Here is a 16,665-nt window from a genome sequence, read left to right as displayed (position 1 = left end):
CTTCCTTTATCTGCTATGAAATATCACATGTCAATATCCAAATTATATTTGCAACAGCTTGACACTCGAAAACACTGCAATATTCAATTATGTGTCACATAGACCTTTATTGCGAGAAGGATGTTAATCGTCTCTATAATTTCTTCTTGCTTACCTTAAAGCAACGCTGTCATTACTAATAGAGAGACCCAACTTACGACGAGAACAATAAAGTTACTCCGCTCCAGTTGGCCGATTTTAACCCTTTTGCTGTGTCTTTTCATATGATATTCAAATGGCAACGAAAGACCAAACCAGGAAAATAAAAAGATGAAGAACAAAGTTAGCGAAAGAGAAAATGACATATTTTTTCGTGTTCCCTAACTTCGTGTCTCACTCTTATTTTCTCTCTGTTATATTAATTACGTACTCCCCCTTGGTATTTCCGAACAAGAATCCCTGACAGCGCCGATGGATGTAGATGTACATTCCACGAACAATTTAGGCGTCCTTCGGCAGATAGGGTACCAGGCAGCTATCTCACCAAACTCATGAGTGGGGAGGCAGTGAAATGTCATCCGGTAGGTTTGCATTGATCATGCGTCTCCTGATACCGTCATCAGTGATATATCAAACACACCGTTTTCGCACTTCATGGTACACCATATTTGCAACAATTGAATTGGTTTTCTGATAGTCAATATGGTAACTGTGGTTCTACAAGGACACGCTGTACTGCAACATTTGAGGAAGCTATGGAGCACTTGAAGAATATTCTTCGACGAATACTAGGAGCATTGTGGCATTTTGGGCGTGAATCACACAAGTCTCTGGCGAGTTTGTATTACTCAGTCTATTGTGTAAATAATACTTGAATCGTGTGGAAGGCCATCTCATTCCACGGTCAGTTCCCTTCACTAATGAAGCGTCCTTCACTCGAGAAGGCATGTTTGACAACCGCAGTATTCATGTTTTAGATGAAGGAAACTCCATCCTTTTGTACATCGTGAATACCAGCGCAGGTTAGCAGTCAACATTTGGATTGAAATCATCGATAGTGGTGCAATTGGTCCACATTTATTTCCACTCCGTCTCATGTCTCTATGTATTTCAATTTTCTGCCAGACATATTATCCGAAATCCTAGAGGATGTGCCACTGGATAGTCATATGTGGTTCCAGCTTGGCGGAGCCCCATTGCATTTCTCATCTGCGGGATTTGGAAGAATATACCGTAGATTGGCCGTAATGGCTCTATAGCATGATTTTCTTGCTCACCTGACCTACCTTCACGAGACTAATTGTTGTGAGGTTAATCGATTGTGTAGATGGCACCCATGCCGTCTAAGCAAGTTCTCCAGGAACACATTACACCGAAGTAGAAGAGCTCCAACTACACATGCCTAACATGCTGTATCTAAACATGGTTCGAAGATATTGTGTATGGACAGACGTTAGCAGAAGCAGTTTCCATTACCTGGTGTGGTATCACACGTTGCAAGTCTGTCATTTCTCTGTATTGTCAGTAAGTGTTGGAGGTGGTACAGTGTAGACGTCATATAGTCTTAGACACACAGTCCATTCATTTACTGTGGTGGCCGTTTTCTGGGAGAAGAAAGAGTACGGAAGGGACTAACATTCAATTACGTGTACAATGTACTACCGTAGATTGTCCTTTCAATTCAAAAGTTTCTTGAGGCAACATTATTTTCACCTAGTGGTTGTGCACTGATCACATCCAACAGATTTGATATGATCAGTGTGTGTGATGTGAGCTACACGCATTGTCAATCACTTACCGGTTTCTGCGTCAATTTATCGTGAAGTGCCCGTAATATGTCGTCTGTCCTATTCCATGTGCATGGACTTCGATAATACTGTCATCCCGCAAAAGATTTCTTTCGGTGCGTTCCTACCGCTCTGCCTCTGACACTAATTTGTCCTGTAGGCATGATTTGTATTGTAATATTGAAAACCGCTTCCTCTCCGACTTTTTCTTTTCCTTGTATGAGGAGTCATGTGCTATTTTCCAACATTTGTAATACTTGTAACTTGAATAGACGAGAATTCCGTTATGAGACACATATTCTTCTTTTATTTTATGTGTAGATTTATAACCTAAACGTTGCAAAGTGTATTCAGTTGTTCCATGGATGCTGATATCCGCACACAATTCTTAGATTTTTATTAAAGATTGTGTACTATGTAAGATACCAAGTTCAATTTACTCTGTTATGTAATTTCAGGTAACAGAACCTTTTGAATTCAACTCCTTTGTGAATAAAATATGTTTACCTCAAAAAACATATGAGGTTGCTCCAGGAACAAATTGTAAAACGATGGGATGGGGTCGTACGGTAAGTTATTTCAAAGTTTTGTATTCAGTACTTACTAAGATGACTGTAAATGAGGCAATGTCAACTCATTAATTGTTGTTCTTGTCTATTCCATTGCATTGAAAATATAATTCAGTATTCAAATTTGTGAAAATGGTACAAATCTTTACCATCTTGTTCATTAGATCTTGAAAGATTTCATCCTTGATTGGTCAGAAGTAAAGGCCTTTGTTGGTGACATTGCGAAATAGGAAAGGGTTCCGCCTTCAAGTAGACCTTAAAACTTAGATTTGAAGGAGAAAATACAAAGATATAAAATTTAAATAAGTAAAAAAAGAAATCATTGAAAAAATGAAATAATCATCATCATTTATCGGTAGAAATACAATTTTGGTAATTGGTATTTGAACAATCTCTGGCTTACACTTCACATTCAATACTCTCACTAGCCCGTTCTTTCCAGGAAACACTTCCATGATACTGGTGGAGTATTGTCTTCTTTGAATAGAATCACATCTCCAGCAAGAAAATTAGGTTGTTTTGTTGCTCATTTTCTTTCCTGCTGGAGTTCATAATTATTAGACTATCTTTCTCAAGAATACTGCTTCATCTTTTGAAGGTGATTCCATCTTGATGATTTGCTAACTCTGATTTGGTAATGATCATTAAAGGTTCTCCAATGAGAAAATATTCCAATGACTAAAATGAAGGATCATTGAACAGAACAGTAATTAATCTTGAATTCATATAGGCTTCTATTTGTGTTATGTCTGTGCTGAGTTTTCCGAAAGTAAAAAAAAAAAAAAAAAAAAAAAATCCTGCTACCTAGTATTCTTCATTAAATGAAACTTAAACGCCTTCACTGGGCTTTCTAAAATGCTTACAAAATGACTCAGTCTCTGTGGAACAAAATGTAATATAAATCTTCTTGTATTGAAACATCATGAATTGGTTTTAGAGTGTTGTGAATTGACAGTTCTTGAAACTGCTTGAGTTTGCACTGAATTCCAACGAAATTTATTTCATTCCCACTATAGAAAATGGGTCCCTTCTTGTTTCAAATCTTCGAAGACCTGGCAAAACTGCTTCTTAACTGCTCAGATCACTCACTAATATGAATGGCTTTGGTTGCTCAGCACACGAATATTGTCACAAACGCCTTTTTGATTTTACGAGATCGAGTTTCTTGTTTGATCTTAGGGGGTCGGCGTAGTCTACTCCTACGTTGATAAATACTATGACTGACTGTATTCTTGCTTGGTAAACTAAAACTTTCAATTTGAAACAAATTGAACAGTGACGAATGATTAGTCGATTCTTGCTTGGTAAACTAAAACTTTCAATTTGAAACAAATTGAACACTGACGAATGATTAATCGATTCTTGCTTGGTAAACTAAAACTTTCAATTTGAAACAAATTGAACACTGATCGAATTGTTTAAATCGTAGAATACAATATCTTTGTCTAAATCAATAGCTGAACTCCAGCTAACAACAATCTTTCATGTTTTGCTTCAATTTATCAATTGTATGAGATGGTCTTTAAGTGGTAAAATTACTTGGTGTCTATTATCATACCGTAAGTTGGAGTTTTTTAGTCGTCCTCCAACTCGAACAATTTATCATCTATAGATGATTACACAGATTTAAGCTTACTCTGTGATGAAACTTGACTTGACGCGGCTAAATCTTAGAATTCTTGCGAATAATTGACATGTTGTGTAACTCACTGTATTGTTGTAATGAATATTTGGTTTCAATAGTGGTAATAGTTTTTACTTTCTCCTCTTTGGAATTTTTACAGTTGAATGAAAAGAGGATACGAACAGAAAAGTAGCAATCATTTCCACAACGTTAAAAATTTCTCCAGACAATTTCCATCACTCTCATAGCCCCAACCAGTATCTTCGTAGATGTGTCGAAAAACACGCTTAACTTTGATGTGCCGGATTTCTTCAATACTGTATGATGTGGTAAACAACATTTCCTAGAGTTATTTTCACGTTCTTCTTGCAGTGGTTTCACATGACCTAATTCTTTATATTCTTTCATAAAGTTGCGGTGTTGCTCCTTCATTTCTGGACACTTTTGCCACCGTCTTTCTAACTGATTAAATATCCAAAGAGCCAAACTATATGGTTCTCCTAATGGTTTATGGCTTGGCTTACTTGGCAAGAAATCGCCAATTTCTGTCATTATTATGTTTTGCTGGAAAAAAAAAATTGAAAATTCTTTCTTTCGTGAGTCATGACTGGTGAATGGGTAGTTTCAAATGGGTACATAAAATGTTTGTGTAATTGTCTATCAAGGCTGCTTTCTTCCACTACAATTATAATATAGTACTCTTGTTTTGGCCACTTTACCCGACAAAATGTACAAAAATTCTCTTTCTTGTATCGCTGGATAGTTCCCCGGCCTAGTTAGTTTATACCAACGCAAGATATACAAAAACACTTCTGCACCCAACAAAATGTCAATTGTATCTGGCTAGTGAAAGTTAAGATCAGCATACACACTGGTGCCCACCCCCCCCCCTCATGTCCATGAGCACCCCCTCAATTGTCTATCCGAGGTGCGGTGTTCTTCCATGAAAAAAAAAAATCTTTTCGATTAATTTTTACACCCCCTCAAACATATTTATATAGATTTTAACCCCCCAAATATTTCAATGACGCAGTTTGCGTCATAGCCCCCCTTTGTGGGCACCCCTGACATACACTACTTTTTTGTCGGCAAGTTCCAAGTAACACGATCAATGGCTACTTGGAATGTTATCTGTCCTTTTAAGGAAAACGAAGTTTACATTAGTTGCAAAATTATATATTCTCGATTCTATGTGTACAGGAGGAAAAATTAAAAGAGTATCTGGCTTTTAAATACATCTCCTGAGAAGCAGTAATTGCTATTGCCAACACTACATTTTCAGTACTCTTTTTCTTTTCTGGTGCTATATCTTTTCCTCTCCTTGTTTTCAACACATTAAATTTGAAGACACATACACAAGCTACACAGAACCACTAAAAGACAGGTCAGCATGATAACCAGAGTCACTGAACTAGGAAATATTTTCTTCATTAAATTAGCACATACACTATGTATGACACTTGATATCTTAATTTATAATTGAACATTTAGTTTTAAGTTTTGAAATAGTACTTTCTAAAGTTGGAAGCAACCACAAATTGCGAAAGTGTATATTGGGGAATATTTTATGTCTGACACCACGTTGAAACATCGATGTTTTCCATCGCATTAACATTAGAAAATGTATAAACATTAAAGTTTTCGGACTTCTAAACTATGTTATGCATAAGTATCCGATGTCATATAGAACGGTTATGTCCGTCCGTCAGTCTGTCTACATATATGAGAGCATGTGTCTTGGAGTCGGTTCAGATTCCAATAATACGCTCCATTTCAATCGTTTATTCTCTATTCAAACAGAAAGTGGAAGAAATCAACCGTTTCGTATAGAATGAAACAGTAATAGATAGCGATAAACAATTTATTAGAATCGATTTGGCTTTTGAAGAAAAGATACTATATCCACCCGTATTACTCTACTAAGACCGGAAGTGGTAGAAACTTATTACTACTTCTTGTTCAATATTAATCTCCATTGAGCATAAACGGTAAGACAGCGACAAGCGGTTTTATGTGAACGATTCAGTATCTCAAGAAAAGATTCAACCTTTATTCGTAAATTTCTACTGAAATTGGTAGTGGTTGAAATTTACAACGGCATAGAATTCAGTATTAATTACCATAAAGCAAGGATGATAAAGGATAGAGAAAAGCGCGTGCGATATTACGTTATAATGAAGCAAAATGTTGTCTTCTTTCAAATAACACTTACAGACACCTGACTTGCAAGTACTTACTTTATACTATTTCTTGAGACAAAACAATAATTTTGCCGAACTTATTCTTTCTTATCTTTTGTTCAATTTTAAAATCCCAGACATTTAAACAGTGGCGTATTTACGATTTCGTTTCGGGGGGCTTTGCTAACTTTATTCCTGGAATTGTGAAAATTCTGCAAGATATTTACCGTAATTACTTTAATATAGTAAATAAAATTTCGGGGGCGGGAGCTTAAGCCCGGTAGCCCTCCTTAAATACGCCATTGCATTTAAACAATGAATGTATCAAATTTTGTTTACAACAGTTGCAGTAAGCCCCACGCATAAGCGCTGATTTATAAGTTTCTCATTGGGTGCTCAGGCTTCGGCACTAACTTCTCATATTTTTTTAAATTTATTTATTTATTTTAGTAGATCCAGAGACCAATGTTTCCCAAATTCTTCTTGAGAGGCGAGAAAGGCTATCAAGAGCTGCTTAATGAACCATTAAATTATTTTTAAATTGCAAAGGCATAAAAAATCTAATTTTATTTTAATTTATTTTAGCACTATTTTCTAAACTCTATATTAAACAAAATTCCTGAACATTAAGATTTTATTTGTGAATTTCAAACGTTGTTTAGCAATATTGTCCAAAAGTAAGGCTACAGAATATTATTAAAATTACCTTTAAAACATTTGAGGATAATTTGTGTGAAAATAGAAAATGATTCAACTGTCTTGTAATTTACGTAATGCATTTCACATTAAAAAAAATATTAACATCAGACACCAATTCGTTAAAGAAATATACAAAATTACACTCACGGATTATTATTATCGTTGTAATTTTATATCTCTCTATCCTCGATATCCCGTAAACCTGGAAAGTCTAAAATAGGTATTGATAAATGATTATTGAACACATACGCATCCCCATCTAAACTTTAACCTAGGATCACATGCGCTGTAATTTCTTTTTATTGTTCACCACATGAAAGTGTAATTTCGAAGTTAATTCCAACGCAAAAATCTCCAACGGGTGCTTGAGTCCCGGAGCACCCACACAGTCGGCGCCTTTTACCCCAGCTGTCGACACGTAATTTTGTTGTTGTTGTTGTTGTTTTTCTTTTCAAAATTTTGCGTCGGTTCTCTATCTTTTTTCTCACCTCTTGACCTTAACACTACTTTCTGAAGCTGTTTACTATTCATAGTTTCAAATGCTTGACACCGTTTCAGGACTGCGAAAAGCTCTGATACTGGTGAAAAAATGATCTGTAATTTGTAGATAAACGTCCCATAAACGTCTGGTATTGCTATTCAATTGTGATACGAAGTATTGAACTAAAGTGACTTTCAGGACCAGTACGTAGTGCATTCAAATTACTGATGGCTATATTAATAAATTCTCTGAATTTGGATGTAGATTCCGTAACAACTATAATATATAACAAATTACGGACATCTGTTATTGCGATCAAACGTCCATTTTCATATGTGTAATTAGCTTCCGTTACTTGTAAGTTTGCTATTAAATCATGGACTTTTATGATAAATGGAACAGCTGCAAAGTTGACACATTGCTGTTATCAGAATAATAAGAATCTTGAAATTATCTGGAAATGAAAGCTAATTTTCATATCATCCATCAAATGTTGACAGTTCTACACTAAGTAATTTAACTGAGCGTTTGAGACTTGATTTTTTATCTTAGAGGAGGTGGTGTTTCGTTGTGATTCCTGACTGTACTGAATGATGAACTTTCGAGTTGTGCCAATACATTATAATAAATTATCTCAAATTCTTCCTGTCTGCTCATCCTTTACTTGATCGTCATTATTTCTACGTGTCACTGTAACTTATCATTTTTTTTTCGGTAAAATCAATTAATGTTGATTTACATATTTGAATGTTACTATCATTCGTTGTTAAATTAATTCTACTTGCGTAACTACGAATCCTTGTAAATTGACTTTTGTATGCACCATGTTATTTCATTAATTCTCTTCTGTTTGCACGGGTGATGATCCCGAGAGACCCGAGGGAGATCGTGCCCCTCGAAGTGGAAGTTTCTTTGAATTCTCCACTTTCTAGATATCTTTGGATCTCTGCTTGCACATCTGACAACGAAATGTAACGACAACGACTTGCCTGTAGGGATCGTTATGAGAGGCACCCACGAGGTGCGGAGTAACTGACAGATTTGATTGGAATGAAACACATTTTTCTGATGATATTGTATGATAGCTATAAAGGAGTAAGGAATTAGGTGGCAGAGCAAAGAAATAGCAACTAATTTCGAACATCCTTACCCCAAACTGACGTAGGTTCAATCTTCTCCCTCTTACTCATTGGTGATGGCAGGCGCTGTCCAAAGTCTTGTAGGTCGAGACGTCTCGATGATATCCATGATTAAGACTTGTCCGACTATCGACCATAACATCGAATGCCGGACCGAAGGCAGGGTGACGTCGATGTATCCCCCGTAGTGGTTGAGATCCAAAGATCAAGATCAAACTTTCTCAAGTGTTTTTGTTTCGACTGTCTCTCTGATGTCATGAAGGAAGCTAAGGTGATGACACTCATAAGATGACATGCACATCGTCAATTACTAAATTGGCACAGCCAAAGTACATATGTCTCCATGTGGATGATGCAACATAAAGCAGCTATACTTCCTACTAGACTGCTAACGCAGCGGTGGCTCAGTGGTAGAGCGTTTACCTCCGGTGCTTGGGGTCCCTGGTTCGATCCCAGCTCGCGCCGTATGGACTTTGTGGTGGACAAACACCGTGCTCGTGGGTTTTCTCGGAGCATTCTCGTTTCCTCCCACGTTCTTCATTCCACCATTTCACTCATTTCTCATCATCACCGTCTCCTTTAGCCTAACCGGCATACCGCGGTATGTAAAACTCAAAGATTTCATTTCATTTCAAATCATCTACAAATACGAAAACTTCCTTTCAGTAATGCAAACAGTAAGTAATTAGTTATTTTACCTGTTGTAAAATACGATGTCAGCTGGCGGTGTCGATGGTCGGTGTAAATAACATCTAAAGGCGATGAACTCCAAGAGCGAAGCCTCTTAGGCTCTCAATGGACGACTGACTGGATTTTGATGTAAAGAAAGTTGCCGGTTCTGAATTCGCATTCCGTAACAGAAGAAACATATATCTCAATGAGCTCCTACAAAATTATACAAAAATCGACGGTGCTGCCCGTTTGTCCTCCATATTGAGTATTAGTAGTCTGCACTAATAACACTAATGAAAACAAGTTTCTCATTTATGTCCTATATATGTAAATTACGCACATTCAAAAGGATTGATAAATGTGACTGCACAACAGAACATGAATAAAACGAGAGTAGAGCAACATTATCACACACTCACTTGCTAGTCACCATGCTAGATCACTTGTATCCGTTCCAGAGCTGACCCGAATACTCAACATACAAACTTTGAAGGACACTCACGCTAACTAAACATTATTATTATTATTATTATTATTATTATTATTATTATTATTATTATTATTATTATTATTATTATTATTATTATTATTATTATTATTAATGAACTGAGTAGTGTCATTTCCTATTTTGCCACAGGAAGGCAAGATACTCTACCGATAAGATTTTCACGTTTTGTAATAGTGTACTACTATACAATCGATTGCACAGTATGGATTTTTCAGGGAGCAATAACTGCCCTTTCCAAATGGCACTCCTGACTGAGCAGTTTTTCTAATCGAGTTCCTGCTCACAATGAATTAATATAAAACGTTATGGAAGTGCAACTTAAAAGAGTACGAACTTACTATAAAAGTCTCTACATCTGGGAAAGATTTGAGTTTAACGACCGTTTCAGCAGCGAGGCTATATGAGACGTGGACCTACTGATTAACGTGGAATCCGAACCACATGAGTTCCCGCCGGGAATCGAACCCGGGTCTCCCGCGCCAAATGCGCGTATGCTAACCGCTTAGCCACGAGAGAGCTCTCTCACCGACACTTTTCACACATATATACAAATACTCTTGAAATCACCTACATTCATTTACAATTACCTTACACGTCTACATTTTATTTAATTACTCACTTTTTCCAAATAACTCACCCTGACCAACTGGGTAGCTGGCCCTCTTCTTCCCGTTGGAACTCCATCACGATTTTGAATTTTACTATACCCGATTATGACTTTTCATTTATTTTCCTAACTATGACAAATTAGTATTTCTATCCCTATACTGACATAATTAACATTCATTAATTTTCTATTTATTTCGTACTATATATAACAGGTGATGCGACTTGAAATTCGACCAAAAATACAAATGGCGGCTTCCGCCATTTGTAAAAATCTTTACAATTTCAGTTCAAGTATTTCAATTTATACACATTTTTAGCATGTTAGGCTTATATAGCTGATGCTCTCTTAAATAACACCGTTAATGATGAAGAAGATACAAAAGATACAGAAGATCACACAAGGCAATCTTTAATTGGCCCCATTGAGGTAAAACGAGAACTTTTCAGTGATAATTAAAGAATGGACTTACGAGTTGATTATTTCAATGGATTGAGTATAGCCCGCTCCCTCCAGTGATTTTTAACGAATCATAGTGATTCTAACGATTCATACTAGTTCATAATGAATCGGAATCGCATGTTATAAAGATTTAAGATGTAAATCTTGCGGTAAGGAAGCTTTAGTATAAATAGTAGTAGTAGTTAGTAGTAATAGTAGTAGTAGTAGTGGTAGTTAGTAGCAATAGTGGTAGTTGTAATATGAACGGGTTAGAAGCCCCGCAGGGGTTGGTTGGGTTTTGTTCTCGATATAGGCCTAAGTAGTAGTAGTAGCAGCGGCAGTAGTAGTGGTAGTAGTAGCAGTAGTAGTAGTAGTGACTCTTCCAGTTTCGGTGCCAAAGAACTGGGGGGAGCGGGCTATACACAAGCCATTTCAATATACAATAAAAAGAAAATTTGAAAACCAATTTAGCAGATAATTTGTTGTTAAAATTGAGCTCTTTAGTGGACCAAAAAGAGCAAGGTGAAATAATAATGATAAAGAAAATGAAGGCACTGTAAAATTACATGCACTTTGACTTTTTTTTTTTTTTTTTTTTGAGGCAACTGTGCATTAATAAATCATCTTTTTTGATATAGGAAAGTGACTGGGTATCTACACGATTGCTTAAGCTCAACGTAGTGGTTATTGGATATGAAGAATGCAAAGCAGCCCTCACCAAAGAAAAGACGAAACGAGCGATATGTGTAGCTGCTGATATAGATCATGACACATGTGATGTAAGTATTACAAGTAAAGTATCTACAGTAAGGTCGAGGATAATTAGAATTTCTCAGTAGCATTTTTACATATATTTTCTTTCGTAGGAACTCTTCATTTTCTCAGAACGATGAAACAAAATACAAGAAAACATTTTCACGAAGTAGACCTGAATTGAAAATTAATGTGAACTTGTAATATACCATTACAGTTGAAAGTAATGGCAATTTTTTTTTTACGCACCCTGTACCTAGCAATTTTTTTTAATTCAATTTCGGTTTGGTTACACAATTTACTTACTCTCTTTACTTCGAATTAAATATAATAAACCCAAAGGTTTTGTTAGTAACCATATTCCCACTGTATAATATATTTATTTATATTTTGATTGAGTGTAAATCCCATTTACGGATATATAACTTGAATAGTTACAAGGTTTACCATTCTGACGTCATACCGGAACATAGTTCCGTTATTGGATATAAATTTCCTTAATTTCAGACCAATGTAGATTTTGGCCAGGTACCTAATCTTTCCCTCACCCCCTCTCACTAGTCCATAGTCACTTTCAGATCCGGTTATATCTGGATTTGCCAAATTTCTATTCGCTTTGTAATTTCCGCGGCTAAAGTTTTCTTTCTGATTGGAGGAATTCTCTTACCTCTGGCTTTTTCGGCGCAATGTTATCAGAACAATCGACGACACCCTACAAGGAGCAGCTTGTGAATTTTGTGCTACATATTTTTCGGGAAGAATTCCAATTTACAAGGACAACTAAGGTAACATATAATGTAATCCAATAGTTAAAGATTTACAACAGAATAGGAGCCCGAAAAATCCGCAAATTTTGGTAAAGAAGCTGCAATTCAGTGAAATAACAAATTCCAGTTCTGTTTACTAGGAAGCCATGTTTGCTGCCTATCGAGAATAGACAACAGTGAAAGAGTGACTTTACTTTTTTTTTATTTCAAACTCAAGTAGGGATTAGGGAAATTACGACCTGTTTGGTGCATGTTGTTCGTGTATTAAGTAAATGTGACTTTCTATTATTTATTCAGTAATCGCATGTACGTAGGTTTGATGGTTGTAAAGTGAATAATAATAATGGCAGCTTAAGTTAGCTTAAAAGGGCTCCTATCCCCTTTTCCAAATTGAACCATTTCTAGCGGGGGAATGGGTTAGTTATTGTTCGTTTTAGGGCCTTTTCCCCTTTCAGGGGAAGGGTCCCTCCATAAACCTCGTTAAGGTGCCCCCCGGGCATCAATTTTTGGCAATCATTATGTAAACAATTGGTCAGGTCAATTAGACCTAGTGTTACCTTTCTCATTTTTGACCCCCTTTAAATTAAATAGAGCCGACTGTATATATATCGACGAGGAAGTAATGTATTTTAAATCTAATGTGTTAGGTTATTTTCGTCAACATGCATGTAACTAAATGGTGCATGTTTGGTTTAGTTAGTTGTTTTATGTATAGTATTAGCAGTGGTGTATGTAGTTAGTAGTTTTGTGTGAGTGTGTGAATTTTCGATTTGGACAGTGTATAAATATGTGTTAATTTAGTACCATTTTCCTAACAGAAATAAACCAGAGTAAATATTAAATTTCTGATTAATGAGTACAAGTATACATTTCAGTACACGGTAAATTATGCCTCCACTACAGCGCCACAGCGTCCGGTTTCGGTACTCAATTGTTTGTTGACAATACGACATCGCATAACTTAGTGATCTAGGTTGTTGGATTTTAGTCATTTATTCAAAAATTACTTTCATTGGACATGGATTTCGGGTCAGATGAGTATACCTTCCTATAAGATAGCATGAGATCTTACTGTACTGAAAATTTCAGTTTGCTAGGTCCAATAGTAAATGAATAATCCGCTGAAATAAAGAACACCTATTTTCTTAATAGAAGTAAAACCCATATGCTGTTACTGTTTGTTTAAAAATGTAGTATTAAATTCTTTTTTCCCGTGGCTGTCGAAAATTCCATTGTTGCTTCAGTTTTATCAACAAATCAGAAATAGATTAATCATTGACAATTTAACTTTCCGTAAATACATGTATGATTTTTTTTTTAACCTGCAAAGTAAATACAATTTGGGTGCTTCGAAATAAAGAGTACGTGGTTCGATGAATGTGATCGTGTGGTGGTTTGAGCGTGATAGATTGTGATAGTTATATATATATATATTTATTACTGCGTAATGTAAATATGTGTATGGCCTGCGTGAAAATGTACGAAATAGGGTGTTTATAAAATATTACTTCGTGCGGAAATTAGTAGATAATGAATGAATGTAATGAAATGTTAATAATATGATATATAATATGAATAAGATGATGACCCCTATAGTTAAATGGATAGGCCTAGTAAATTTTATATAGTGAAAATAGGAATATGTTTACGAAGAAAAGAAAATATCTCTCGCGTTTAGACTTCTACACCGGTGCATTCATCCAACCGAGTTTGCTACTTGGATAGTAAATTATAGTTGGGAATTGTGTGTTACTTTGCATTTATGTACCTCATAATAACAGCCCCAGATCTTAAGCCTTTCAATAGATAGAGTAGTATCATATGGGAATTACTTCTAAAGGTTGACAGAAATGATAATTAAGAAAACCAACTGCTATTTCCTGTGATCATCGAAAAGTACAGGTTTCGGTCAGTTGTACCTTTAACATTCATAGCCTCTCCGAGATTTTTTTTTTTTTGTTGCTTACCTTATTTATTTATGGTGCAGTGTTCATATAACTCAGTTCGGACTATCCGATTAAATTAACTGCTACTAAATTTAGCGTACGCGGACGTCGACCCCTAGTCCCCTTAAGTATTTTCATGTCTTTTCTTAGTTTAATTAGATGAGGGAAATTAACGACGTCCCAGACGGTGGCATGTCTGCGCTGGGTAGCCATCGGTGATGTTTCGGTAATTGAAATCACCGATCCAAAATTCAGTTTATTTATTTAATTTTTTTTTAATTTTGGCGAATTACTAATTAGGGATACCTTAGCTATTACTCTAATTTCATCCCTATTCTGGAATCTTCTAGTTTCCAAGAGGTCGGATGATTTTTTTTTCTTGAAATTCTAAATTAGCGCCTTCTCTAACCTTCCGGACGATATCCGGGAACCTGCTGGTTTGGGCCGGATACGGGGATCGGATTTCAATCTTACAACCAAATTCTTGTGGGATTGGGATCTGATGGACACAGAACTTGCATCCTTGGCAGCAGGGCGTTCCTTGAGTCTACGTATTTGAGTAGACCACCCTTTTGGCATGTTAAGAATATTTTGGCTATGGATTTGTCGAGATAGAAATTCGACTTTTGTCTTTGTAGCGTTAGTTATTTCCCACTTAAGTCTTTGGCGCCCCTATTCTTCGTCTTCCTTCTTTTCTATCTCTCTCTCTGTGTCATTATTACTTCGAGTTTTTTTTTTTTAAATTTTCAACCTCCCCCCCCCCCCGGTTTCTGAAACTCATGAAAATGTACAATATTCTATATCACTTATTTCGATCGTATGTACTAACTGAGACATCGAGGGATGCAATTCGTGGAGGTATTGCAGCACATCTCGGGACCATTTTCGCGATATTCAATCCACCACGGGAGAAATTGACGGGAAGGTACACTATGCTTTTAGATTCCTAGAGACCTTTGTTATTCATTGATCATACAACTTATATCAAATGGATTACTGATTTCTGGTTTTTATTTCTATTGATTGGTCATATAGTGTGTATGTATTAATAGTTTGGGCCCACTAGTTTCGAATAACATTGATTTTTTTTTGTTGTATATACATCTATATATATGTACTTACATAGTTTTAAAAGTTACGTGCCTGCTCTATTTGTTGCATTTTCCACTTCTTATGTCAACTTATTAAATAACACCAACATTTTTTTTTTCATATACGCGGATCTTTAGTAAATTGAAAATGATTATTGATTATCGGGTTTATACATATAAAATATAATGTTGCAACCTTATGAAGAAAAAAGGTGAATTTTGATAGTCAGGGTTTTGTTTTGTCTTTGAGCCAAATAAATATAAATATTTATAAAATATGAATACTTGTCGAATATGAATGGTTATGTAGAAGTTAAACGTCGACGAAATATTAAGATAGATATTAAAGTGAAATTTATTGTATTGATTAATATGAATACATATATGTATATATATGCGAGTATGTATGTAATGGGCTCGATATTTACCCTGGTCTTGTTAGGTTGCCATAGATTTTGACACCCGGTATTAACCAACTATTTGTGATATATAGTATTACCGCGTAAATTGTCATAAATTACTTTTTGTTGAGTTGTTATTAATTTCTGTAACTATTAAAGTGGAATATAATGTTAAATACTGCATGTGAATAAAACAAGTAGCGGGTCGTAAGATAAATAAGAATAACCCTTACCCAAATTTACTTTGCGAGTGAAATTAGCAACCTACGAAACAGTGCGCCCCTCCAACGACTTTTTCCATCAGTAAAACATGGAACAAATCCTTCCCCTACGATCGGACACCAAACTATTCAGTATCTAGAATTTTTGACTACAAGATCTATACTAGGGAAAAATTTAGTGATCTTAAATTCAACGAACTGAAATCTGTTCAATAAGTTAATGCGAATACCGGAATATGGAAATATGTTCCCAATATCTGTGACTGGATTTGATAAGTTTTCCTTAATATTGACAAACTTTGAAATTTTAGATAAAGTGCGTCGAGTGACGAAATGAGAAATATAGATATACATATATGTGATATGAAGCAATTAGTTGTCTATAGTTAAAACAAAAACAATTGAATACTCTCACGGACACAAACCACAGTGCATAAAGAGAGTTGAAAAGAAAGAAAAAAAAAAGGAGCTATTATCGACGTGAGAACAAAGACTCATAAAACTGTCGATATGTCTCCTATTGAGACAAAGACTCAATAAAATATTACTAAAGTGTGTTTTTTTTTAAATGATTAACCAATTATTTTTTTTTCTTTTCCTGCAATGATATGTATTCATTGCACTGAGTTTTAAATATATATTGACCCTTGAATTTTTTCCTTGTCTCGTCTTTGGTTTAATTCTCTTTCATGTAATCCAACTTTTAATATATATATATATAAAGAGAAATGTGTTATTTGATCTTGTTGAAAGTAGCGAATTTCTGTGCATGTTTATGAAACATTCTTTTCATGTATTAA

At 35.5% G+C, this 16,665-nt stretch overlaps 1 protein-coding gene across 2 annotated transcripts in view; it reads left to right on the top strand.

The window, feature by feature from the left end:
• LOC145688960 (glandular kallikrein-3, submandibular-like) overlaps positions 1-16,665 on the top strand; it is a 110,165-nt gene that overhangs the window by 42,535 nt on the left and 50,965 nt on the right. For both annotated transcript variants that reach the window (XM_081763122.1, XM_081763121.1), the window contains exons 4-5: positions 2,225-2,335; positions 11,325-11,465. In XM_081763122.1, coding sequence (XP_081619248.1) covers positions 2,225-2,335; positions 11,325-11,465 — 252 coding nt within the window. The remainder of the gene's footprint in view (positions 1-2,224; positions 2,336-11,324; positions 11,466-16,665) is intronic.

Source organism: Thermobia domestica, chromosome 7 (genome assembly GCF_964235325.1).
Source record: "Thermobia domestica chromosome 7, izTheDome1.hap1.1, whole genome shotgun sequence".
In the NCBI taxonomy this organism is placed as follows: Eukaryota; Metazoa; Arthropoda; class Insecta; order Zygentoma; family Lepismatidae; genus Thermobia; species Thermobia domestica.
Note: the sequence above shows the minus strand (reverse complement) of the source record. Positions and strands in the feature narration are given on the sequence as shown.